This window comes from Chenopodium album, chromosome 5, assembly GCF_948465745.1.
Source record: "Chenopodium album chromosome 5, dcCheAlbu1.1, whole genome shotgun sequence".
In the NCBI taxonomy this organism is placed as follows: domain Eukaryota; kingdom Viridiplantae; phylum Streptophyta; class Magnoliopsida; order Caryophyllales; family Amaranthaceae; genus Chenopodium; species Chenopodium album.
Genome location: NC_137838.1, coordinates 23,128,930 through 23,140,998, shown reverse-complemented (window position 1 = coordinate 23,140,998; position 12,069 = coordinate 23,128,930). Strand labels below are relative to the sequence as shown.

Sequence of the window (12,069 nt, the reverse complement as noted above, 5' to 3'; positions counted from 1 at the left end):
ATTCATTTCCTTTGCATTGACTTGATCTATGATAATATTGGAGTGAAACCAGGAATCTAAAGAACAATAGAGACTAGGCTATATTAGTAACAAGTAAACCCTTTATTTGTAATACTACCTCCGGTTCAATTTAATTGCAACAATTTCCATTTTGGGGTGGTTCAAATTACTTGGAACAAAATTTTTTTTCCTTATTTGGAAACTTTTGGCCTGTAAAATGACATATATGCCCTTACTTTTTCTCTTAAACACTCTTATTAAATTACAAATCTGATTTCATTAAATTAAACCCCAAGCTTAATTAATTAAATTCTCACCCCTTTAATTTTCTCTCTCCTCCTCCAACCCCCTTTTCATGGTGGCTTTGTGGTGTTAAGAGCGATGGGGGTTGTAGATTGGCGGCGTGGGTTTGGTTTTGTGGGTGGGTTTCGTGGTTTCTAATCATCGGGTTTCGTGGGTAGGTGTCGTTGGTTTGGTGGGTTGGTGGTGCTGGGTTTCGTGGTTGAAGATCGGCAACGTGTGGGTTTCGTGGTTGATGATCGGCGACGTGTGGATTTCGTGGTTGAAGATCGGCGACGTGTGGGTTTCGTGGTTGAAGATCAGTGACGTGTGGGTTCGTGGGTGCTGGATTCGTGGGTTGCTGGGTGCGTGAGGGGCGGTGGTGGTGGGTGGCTGGGTTCGTGGGTTGCTGAGTGCGTGAGGTGGTGGTGGGCTAGCGGGTTCCTGGGTTCGTGTGGTGGTTGGGTTCGGGGGTTGCTGGGATGCTAAGTACATGAGGTGGTGGTGGGCTGGCGAGTTGCTGGGTGCGTGGGGTGGTGGTGATGCGTCGACGGTGCTGGGTTTGGTATTGGGTGGTGGTGGGTGGTTTGGGTGATGATTGGTGGTGTTGGTGGTGGTGGGTTTCTAGATTTAATTAAGGTTAATTTTTTTTTTTGGGTTGAATTAATAGTTAAACATATACCCTAATTTGCCCATAATCAAGTTTTCAATCTTTTGTCTTGGTTTCCGCAAATATGTCCTTTGTTGCGACTAAAATGAACCAGAGGTAGTATAAATATATAATTTTCTATTTTATAGAAAGTCAAAATCTCCAAAATACTTGGAGATAAACACCAATTACAAGGTATGAGACGACCCAAAAAGCATTTGAGCATGATCAGCTTTGTAAGCCTACTTGGGTGTTGAGCTTTATTTATAAGAGCGGAATTTCTTTCCATGTATAATTACAACTCCAGAAAGTAAGATTTAAGAAATAGGTTCTTACAAGAAACCTTTGTAGATGGATAAGATCCATATTTTGGATCCATTTGGTTTTTTTTATTCTAGCTCGAGCCGGATGATGAAAAATTCTCATGTCCGGTTCTTTCGGGGGATAAATCGAATCTCTAAGAACATAATTCACCTATCCTAATAACAAAAAAACCTGACTTGAATGATCCTATATTAAGGGCTAAATTAGTGAAAGGCATGGGGCATAATTATTACGGGGAGCCCGCATGGCCTAATGATCTTTTATATATTTTCCTGTAGTAATTTTAGGTACTATTGCGTGTAACGTAGGCTTGGTAGTTTTAGAACCATCAATGATTGGTGAGCCGGCGGATCCATTTGCAACCCCTTTGGAAATATTACCTGAATGGTATTTTTTTCCAGTATTTCAAATACTTTGTACAGTACCAAATAAGTTAATAGGTGTTCTTTTAATGGTTTCAGTACCCGCGGGATTATTAACCGTTCCTTTTTTAGAAAATGTTAATAAATTCCAAAATCCATTTCGGCGTCCAATAGCTACAACTGTATTTTTGGTTAGTACCGTAGTAGCCCTTTGGCTGGGTATTGGAGCAACATTACCTATTGATAAATCCCTAACTTTAGGTCTTTTTTTAAATTGATTCAATTCTGAAATAACACGACGTTTGTATCTAGGGAATAGTCACTTCGAAGTGAATTTTCCCTAGATACATCTATTAAATTCATTTTTTTGTCATATTTTTTTAAAAATCAATTACGAAATGCTTTTCTAGAGTGCCAAATATTTGTTTTACGTCTTCTATGCGAAAATGCTCTATTTTAATAAGATCTTCTTGGCTGTTATTCAATAGGTCCGATAATGTGTGTATATTGGATTTTTTGAGGCAATTGTAGATCCTAGGTGGCAATTCTAATTGGTTAATAAAAGTAAATTTCAATGCTATTTTTTTTTGTTTTTCCGTATTTCAGTCAATCTATTGTGAAAGGTAAAAAGGGGGAAAGAAACTTTGGGCTGAATGTCCTCTAAATCTAAGTTTTCTTCTTCTGCATGTAAAAAAGGGATCAATAAATTAATTAGATTCCGGGAGGCTTCATAAAGTGCTTGTTTTAGAGTTAAACTGCCATTTGTCCATATTTCGAGAAAAAGTATCTCTTGTTTTTCATTTCCATAAGAATGAATACTATGATTCATGTTTCGAACAGGCATGAATAGAGCATCTATCGGATAATTTCCGTCTTGAATGTTATGTGGTGCTTTTATATGATATCCGTGATTTCTCTCAAGTTGTAATCCAATACACAAGTCAATTGGTTCCGTCAAGTTAGCTATATGCTGTGTATTATCAACTTTTTCTACATAAGGCGGCTAGATGATGTCTTGTGCAGTTACACATTTGGGGCCCCTAACACAAATAGACGCCTCACAAGTTCCATATAGATTATTTCTCAATACTATTTCTTTCAAATTCATGAAAATTTCATGTACTGATTCTTGAATACCTAATATGGCAGAGTATTCGTGTGGTATTTTTTCAGATTTTGCACGTGTGATACATGTTCCTTCTATTTTGCCAAGCAATGCTCTTTGCATCGCAAACCTATTGTATCAGTTTGACCTTTCATAAGTGTAGAGAGAATAAAGCGCCCACAATAAAGACATTTACTATCTATTCTTGATTCAACACACTTCCACTGAAGTGTCCGACTAGATACTCTTATTTTCTCTCGAACCATAGTAATATTTTAAAAAATTGATCATATCTTTGAATAATTTATTTCTCTTGAAATATCTTCAATTCTGATTTCTACACACGTCTTTTTTTAAGAGGCCTACAGCCGTTATGGGGCATAGGAGTTACGTCTCGTACGAAACTTAACAGCATACCGCTTCTATGAATAGCCCGTAATGTTGCATCTCTTCCGAGACCAGGACCCTTTATCATGACTTCGGCTCGTTGCATACCTTATTCCAATACCGTACGAATAGCATTTCCTAGTGCAGTTTGAGCCGCAAACGGTGTACCTCTTTTCGTACCCCTAAATCCACAAGTACCGGAAATAGACTAAGAAACTACTTGACCCCGTACATCTGTAACAGTCAAAATGGTATTATTGAAACTTGCTTGAATATGAATAATTTCCTTTGGTGTTTTACGTGCACTTTTACGCGAATTAATACGTCCATTTCTACGTGAACCAATTTTGGGTATAGGTTTTGCCATATTTTTTCATCTCATAAAAATAAGTCAACGATATATGGATATATCCATTTCATGTCAAAACAAATCCTTCCGTTTTTTTATATCAATCTAATCTTTTAGCAATTCATTCTAGATAGTTCCTTTTAGTTTTTAGTATAGTAGTTATCCTTGTCGTTGTTTGCGTTTTGGGTTAGAACAAATTACTATAATTCGTCCTCGTCTGCGGATTAGCCGGCATTTTTCACAAATTTGACGAACATAAGCTTTTGTTTTCATATTTTTTATTCCGTTGTGTTTTTTTTTAATCTAATTCTTGGAAGAAAATAGGTTTTTGAATATTTTGAATCTCGAATTGTATTCTTATAGAAAGGAGTGTTAAAGTCGAAAAACTATCTAATCGTTCGAATCCTTATTGCGGAGTCTATAAATTATACGACCTCTAGTTGAATCATAACTGCTTATTTCAATCTTATCTCTATCTCCTGGTAGGATTCGTATAGAACTACGTCGTATCCTTCCTGAAACGTAACCGAGAATAAGATCTTCATTATCTAAACGAACCCAGAACATACCATTAGGAAGTGATTCGGTAATCAAACCTTCATGAATCCATTTTTGTTCCTTCATTCCAGACAAAACCCCCTTAAAGTATCAACTAATAGAGGAATGATATTAGACAAGCTGTCTTTTCTCTTTTTTTGTTCACAAATCGAAAATTTTGGATCAAATTCAGATAGTATAGGGATTATCATATATAACATAAAATTTCTCCACCAATTCGTTCTAGTCGAGCCTCTCGATCTATCATTATACCTCTAGAGGTAGAAAGAATTGCAATCCCCATTCCACCTAAAATTCTAGGAATTCGTTGATAGTTAGAATAGATTCGTAGACCAGGTCAGCTGATCCTTTTTAAATGGAAAGTATTTTTATAAGGCGTTTTCTTATTTCGTCTATGTCGCAGAGTTGGAACCAAAAAGTAGTTGTTTCTTTCTTGATGTTTTCTCCCATTTTTTATAAAGCCTTCTCGTAAAAGTATTTTAACAATGTTTTCGGTGATTCCAGTAGATACTATCCGAACCGTTCCTTTTCTATTCATGTCTGCATTTCGTATAGAGGTTATTATATCAACAATAGTGTCTCTACTCATGATGAACTAAAATAAATAGTACTCCAAAAATTTGATATAATCAACATGCCTTTATTATTAGTTTAGTATTAAATTTTAAATTATAAAAAACTTCAAAACGAAAGATATATACGTGATACACTATTTCCTATTTTTATTTTTTTTCAGTCAAATACCCTATTTCTCATCTTATAATACCTCAGGATCTAATGAAACTATTTTAGTAAAGTTTTGTCTCAATTCCCTGGCATTGAACCAAAAATTCGAGTTCCTTTTGGATTTCCTTCTTGATCAATGATAACTGCGGCATTGTCATCATATCGTATTATCATACCGTTGGCACGTTTAAGTTCCTTACAGGTACGTACAATTACAGCTCTGATCACTTTTGATCTTTCTAAGGGCGTGTTGGGTATTGCTCCTTTAATCACAACAACAATAACGTCACCAACACGAGCATATCGGCGGTTGCTAGCTCCTATGATTCGAATACACATCAATTCTCGAGCCCCGCTGTTGTCTGCTACATTCAAATGGGTCTGAGGTTGAATCATATTTTGTTTTTATCTGTTCTTTCAATGTAAAAATAAAAGAAAAAGAAATATTGTTTGTCTAAAAAAAACTTTTATTTGTTTTATCCAAAAGATCCATTTCCTTTAGTTCCACATTCTTATCCTAAAATAATGAATTGAGTACGTATAGGCATTATTGATGCTGCTATTGCGATAGCCCGACGAGCTATATTTTCGGCTACTCCGCTTATTTCATAAATTATTCGACCTGGTTTGACAACAGCTACCCAATATTCAGGAGATCCTTTACCGGAACCCATACGGGTTTCCGCCGGTCTTACTGTAACAGGTTTGTCGGGAAATATACGTATCCATATTTTTCCACCGCGACGTGCATTTCGTGTCATTGCTCGCCGCCCTGCTTCTATTTGTCTAGAAGTAATACAAGAGGGTTCAAGTGCCTGAAGAGAATATCTTCCAAAACAAATACGATTCCCCAGATAAGATATTCCCTTCATTCTTCCTCTATGCTGTTTACGAAATTTAGTTCTTTTGGGGTTATATAGTTGATGGTTTTTTGGAATTCCATCTCTACTACAGGAACAGACGTGAGAGTTTCTTCTCATCCAGCTCCCCGTGAATGAAAAAAAGAAACAATTCATTTAAAATGAATATTTTCTTTTTATATAATTAATATATACATTTAATAATACGCTGAATAAATACACTGAATAAATTCTTTTGGATTCACCTAGTTTACTAGATATTTTCATTTGGGTATATAAATAGCCAATTTAAATTTCTTTAAATCTCAATTTTATTCCTTTTTTGTATATTTTTGTGTTTTTTCTATAATATTGCATTCTTTTTCATTTTAGATTTATACAAAGTTTTTCTATTTTATATTAAATTGGATTACTCAAATATGAGGAATTCAATGAAAATAAAAAAAAAAAGGGGAATTTTTGCGGGCGAATATTTACTCTTTCAATATCTATATTTATTTTAACTGTAAAGTTAATTTATCATTTTTTATAATATGAATAGGTTTTTCGTTCGTTCCGCCATCCTTACCAATGAATCGTTAGGATTCATTTTTAATTGAATCTTACGGATTCACGGATTCCGTTGTCCCATTGCTTCTTGATTAATGATTAGGTCTAAATTTTACAACGGAGCTCGTAATGAAATTTGTTCTTGAGACAACCTTCTTAGTCGTGATTTGTTCGAAGCTCTTTTTTTTTTCTATGAAACAGATTTTTATCATATAATTTTGCGTTAATTTGTATTAATGCTTTATTACATTTTTTTTATGAGATGTTTCAAAGACCTTACATATTGGAATCATATATCTTTTCTATTCGATTCTTTTTTTTTATTTCTCTCATCTTTCCTTTTATCCGTATCCTTTTTTTCTTTTTTGGATTTTTTTTGTTTGACAATAAATCTAATGAATTGTTTATGCCAAAAAAATGCAGTTCCTACAATGTTAGGGCTAAAGTAACATATCTTTACTGCTTTCTTGGATCCAAATAATGTGATGCGATGAGTTGGTTATTAGTTCCTAGTTATGAGTTTCTATTTTGTGTGATTTGTTCTTTTGTTTATATAGTTTTAATTTTAACAAAAACCAACGAGTCACACACTAAGCATAACAATTTTTTCAAAAGGTCAATCGATTTTTTATTAAACCTTATGGGATTAAAATGGGATTCAAAATGAGAAATTGTTTGTTGGAAAAAGAAGTAAAAAGATTGTTATTTTATGTTCCATCATTAAATCGATACCAAAAGAAAAATTAAGTAAAGGCTTATTATTACTCGTCCATAAATATCCAAATTTTGATTCCCAATACTCCATAGATAGTTCGAACCGTATAAGCACAATAATCGATTTTCTAGTGAGTGGTTTGTAGGGGAACCCTACCCTCTCTTATCCATTCGATACGTGCAATTTCTTTTCCATCGACACGACCGGCAATTCGGATTTGAATTCCTTTTATATCAGCTTGTTCGGTTAATTCGATAGCTTTTTTCATTTCTTTTCGAAATGATACTCTACTCTTTAGTTGTCCGGCTATAAATTCCGCAAGAATGTTAGGGTGCCCATAAGGTTTTGCAATTCTTGTAATAGCAATATTGCGTTTTCGGTTTACACAATTCAATTCTTTTTGTACATTTATTTTTAGGTCTTCTACTCCATGTGGTCAATTTTCTATTAATAATTTTGGGAACCCCATATGGATTATCACTTGTATCAGATCAATTATTTTTTGAATTTCGATACGTGCAATTCCTTCGATACCCAAGGATGCTCTTGTATTTTTTTGTACATAATTTTTTATACAATCCCTTATTTTTTGATCTTCTTGTAGACGTTTTGAATAGTTTTTTGGTTGTGAAAACCAAAGGGAATAATGATTTTGTGTTGTAAAAAGTCTGAAACCAAGTGGATTTATTTTTTGTCCCATATTACTGACTCCATCATATAAAGGCTATACTGTATAAAAAAAACTCTTTATTTTATGCTTTTCTCTAAAATGACCACACAAGAATTCGCGTCGTCGACCTGTAAACATAATACCTAAGGAAGTTATTAGCTTTTTTGGAGGTAAACTCTATAAAAATTTCTCATATGAATCAAAGTGGGTTATATCTCTTAATACAATAGTTATGTGACAAGTAGGTTTTTTAATCAGATAACTACGCCCTCGAGCTCGCGGTTTTAATTTATTTAAGGTAATACCTTTATTAACGTTAGCTTTGCTAATAATTACATTTGCTTTGTTGAATTGTTTATTGTGGCTAGCATTTGCTGCTGCAGAATAAATCAATTTAAAAATAGGATAACATGCTCGATAGGGCATGATTTCTAATATCATAAGTGTTTCGACGTAGGAAAGACCCCGTATCTGAGCAATTACTCTTAGTGCTTTGTCAACAGACATGGATATAGAATGACCTCTTGTAGTTATCTCATCACACTGTCTCGGTTCTGGGTGACGTGATCCGTATAGACGAAAGACATCAAATTGTGATTTCTTTTCTTATTTTTTTTTAAAAAAAAACCATAAAGTATACCTCCATTAATAAATGATAAGAATCTATTTTTTTATATTAACTTAATTAACTTTAAGTTAAACTTAACGACGAGACATATTATCGTTTTTTGCATGTCTCTGGAACTTTAGAGTTAGTGCAAATTCGCCTAATTTATGACAAACCATCCGATCGGTTATGTAAATGGGAAAGTGTTCTCTTCCATTATGGACAGTGATTGTATGTCCAACCATTGTGGGTATAATGGTACATGCCCATGACCAAGTTACAATTATTTTTTTTTTCCGACTTTGTGTTAAGCTTCTTAATTTTTCTTAATAAATGATTCGCGACAAAAGGATTTTTTTTTTAGTGAACTTGTCACGGCTAATTACTCCTATATTTTTTTTATGTAAAAACAAAGAAACTAATTCTATTTTCATTTTCTTTCCTATTTACTATGTCGATGAATAATAAAATTATCACTATATTTATTCCTTTTTCTACTTCTTCTTCCAAGTGCAGGATAACCGTTGTGGGGTTTTTTGTCCCAACTGGGGCCCTCCCTTCACCACCCCCATGGGGATGGTATACAGGGTTCATAACTACTCCTCTTACTATAGGACGCTTACCTAGCCAACGCTTAGATCCGGCTCTACCCAACCTTTTCTGGTTCACTCCAACATTCCCCACTTGTCTAACTTTTGCTGAGCAATTTTTGGATATCAAACGAACCTCCCCAGAAGGTAATTTTAATGTGGCCGATTTCCCTTCTTTTGCAATCAGTTTCGCTACAGCACCCACTGCTCTAGATAATTGTCCACCCCTTCCAAGTGTGATTTTTATGTTATGTATGGCCGTGCCTAAGGGCATATCGGTCAAAGGTAGGGCATTTCCCATTTTTATAGGAACTTCTGTACTAGAAACAATGGTATCTCCAATTATAGCCCCTCTGGGATGTAAAATATATCTCTTCTCGCCACCCCCATAGTGTATGAGACAAATGTATGCATTTGATTAGGGTCGTATTCTATGGTTACGATTCTACCATATATGTCTTTTTCATTCCGTCAAAAATCGATTTTACGGTATAGATGCTTATGACCTCCCCCTCTATGCCTTGCAGTAATGATTCCTCTGGCATTACGACCTTTACCACAACGACGCTGTCCATAGATCAAATTATTTCGTGGATTGGATTTCACTTGATTGTCTACGGCTCCATTGCATGTGCTCGAGGTAGAAGTTTTGTGTAAATGTATCGCCATACTATTAAGTATTTTGATTTTAAGTTCTTTTCTTTCTAAGAGGTGGAATAGAATAACTCAATTGAAGCGTAATGATCATACGTCTGTAATGCATTGTATGTCCCATAAAAGGTCCTATCCTTCTACCTTTTCCCGGGAGTCGATGACTATTCAAAGCTATTACAAAGTTCGACCCAATGCTTTATTTCCGTCCTAGTTGATCTTGATTCGACATTAGAAGTATATTGCTTTTTCCCCAATAACTGAATACTTTTGTCTGTAAATACTACATATTTGATTCCATCCATAAATCGATTTTCTTCCCTATGAGTTCGAGTTTCAATAAGAATGCTAGTTCTTACTGTTCATATGTTTTGAGAAGTTCGAGTTTCAATAAGAATGCTTGTTCTTACTGTTTATATGTTATGATATGAATATACCACACCAATTCCGTATGTATAGATGATGAGATTCCATTGATACAGAGGCAATTCCAATAGACTTATTGGAGGGTCCCATTGGCGTGCATCCAGTAGGAATTGAACCTACGAATTCGCCAATTATGAGTTAGGCGCTTTAACCATTCATCCATGGATGCTTAGCAAGGATCCTCGTACATGGTGAATAACAAAATTTCAATTGAAATGAAATCTTTAGGATAAATCAATGCAATTTAGGAGGAATCAATGAAAGGACATCAAATCAAATCCTGGATTTTCGAATTGAAATAGATATTGAGAGAGATTAAGAATTCTAACTATTTCTTAGATTCATGGACCCAATTTAATTCAGTGGGATATTTCATTCACATTTTTTTCCACCAAGAACGTTTTTTAAAACTCTTTGACCCCCGAATTTGGAGTATCCTACTTTCACCCAATTCACAGGGTTCAACAAGCAATCAATATTTCACGATCAAGGGTGTAGTACTCTTTGTGGTAGTGGTCCTTATATACCGTATTACCAATCGAAATATGGTCGAAAGAAAAAAATCTCTATTTGATAGGGCTTCTTCCTATACCTATGAATTCCATTGGACCCAGATATGATACATTGGAAAAATCCTTTGGGTCTTCTAATATCAATAGGCTGATTGTTTCGCTCCTCTATCTTCCCAAAGGAAAAAAGATTTCTGAGAGTTATTTCCTGGATCCGAAAGAGAGTACTTGGTTTCTTCCAATAACTAAAAGTGTATCATGCCTGAATCTAACCGAGGTTCGCGGTGGTGGAGGAACAGGATCGGAAAAAAGAGGGATTCTAGTTGTAAGATATATAATGAAACCGTCGCTGGAATTGAGATCTCATTGAAAGAGAAAGATATCAAATATCTGGAGTTTCCCTTTGTATATTACATGGATGATCCGATCCGCAAGGACCATGATTGGGAATTGTTTGATTGTCTTTCTCTTTTTTTGAGGAACGTATCGAGAGATAATTAGATTTGGCTAGACAATGTGTGGTTGGTAAATAAGGATCGGTTTTTTAGCAAGGTACGAAATTTATTGTCAAATATTCAATATGATTTCACAAGATCTAGTTTTGTTCAAGTAACCAATTCTAGCCAATTGAAAGAATCTTCTGATCAATCTAGGGATCGTTCGGATTCCATTAGTAATGTGGATTTGGAATATCCCACAATAATCAATAAAAGAGAGATTCAACAACTAAAAGAAAGATCGATTCTTCGGGATCCTTCCTTTCTTCAAACAGAAGGAACAGAGATAAAATCCAAAGAAATCGAAGAACTTCTTGAGAATCCTACAATATCTATTCGTTCTTTTTTCTCTGGCAGATGGTCAGAACTTCATCTGGGTTCTAATCCTATTGAGAGGTCCACTAGAGATCCGCAATTGTTGAAGAAACCACAAGATGTTTTTTTTGCCCCTTCCAGGCGATCTAAAAATAAATAAATGTTTAATATATTCAAGATAATTAAGTATTTACAAAATACCATTTCAATTCATCCTATTTCATCAGATCTGGGATGTGATATGGTTCCGAAGGATGAACGGATATGGACAGTTCCAATAAGATTTCATTCTTGAACAAAAATTCGTTTTTTTTACTTATTTCATCTATTCAATGACCGAAACAGGGGGGATACACATTACACCACAATTTTGAATCCGAAGAGAAATATCAAGAAATGGCAGATTTATTCACTCTATCAATAACCGAGTCGGATCTGGTGTATCATAAGGGATTTGCCTTTTCTATTGATTCCTACGGATTGGATCAAAAACAATTCTTGAATGAGGTATTCAACTCCAGGGATGAATCAAAAAAGAAATCTTTATTGGTTCTATCTTCTATTTTTTATGAAGAGAATAAATCTTTTTATCGAAGGATCCGAAAAAATGGGTTCGGATCTCCAGAAATGTATTGAATCGATTCTTTTCAATGAATAGATCCGATCGTAGCTTCGAATATGGAATTCAAAGGGATCAAACAGGAAACGATACTTTGAATCATAGAACTATAAGGAAATATACGATCAACCAACATTTATTGAATTTGAAAAAGAGTCAAAAGAAATGGTTCGTTCTTCTTATTTTGATTTCTCAAACCAAGAGATTCGTGAATCGGGATCCTGATGCATATAGATACAAATGGTTAAATGGGAGCAAGAATTTCCAAGAACATTTGGAACATTTCGTTTCTGAGCAGAAGAGCCGTTTTCAAGTAGTGTTC

The 12,069-nt window shown here is 34.7% G+C and overlaps 1 protein-coding gene across 1 annotated transcript; it reads right to left on the bottom strand.

The window, feature by feature from the left end:
* Window positions 1-5,251: 5,251 nt before the first annotated feature.
* Window positions 5,252-6,647, bottom strand: LOC145632746 (large ribosomal subunit protein uL16c; the record flags this gene model as incomplete). Its single annotated transcript, XM_081685086.1, has 2 exons — window positions 5,252-5,651; window positions 6,442-6,647. Coding segments are annotated over 2 exons (606 nt in total), but the record flags the coding sequence as incomplete, so codon positions are not given.
* Between the last annotated feature and the right edge of the window lie 5,422 nt (window positions 6,648-12,069).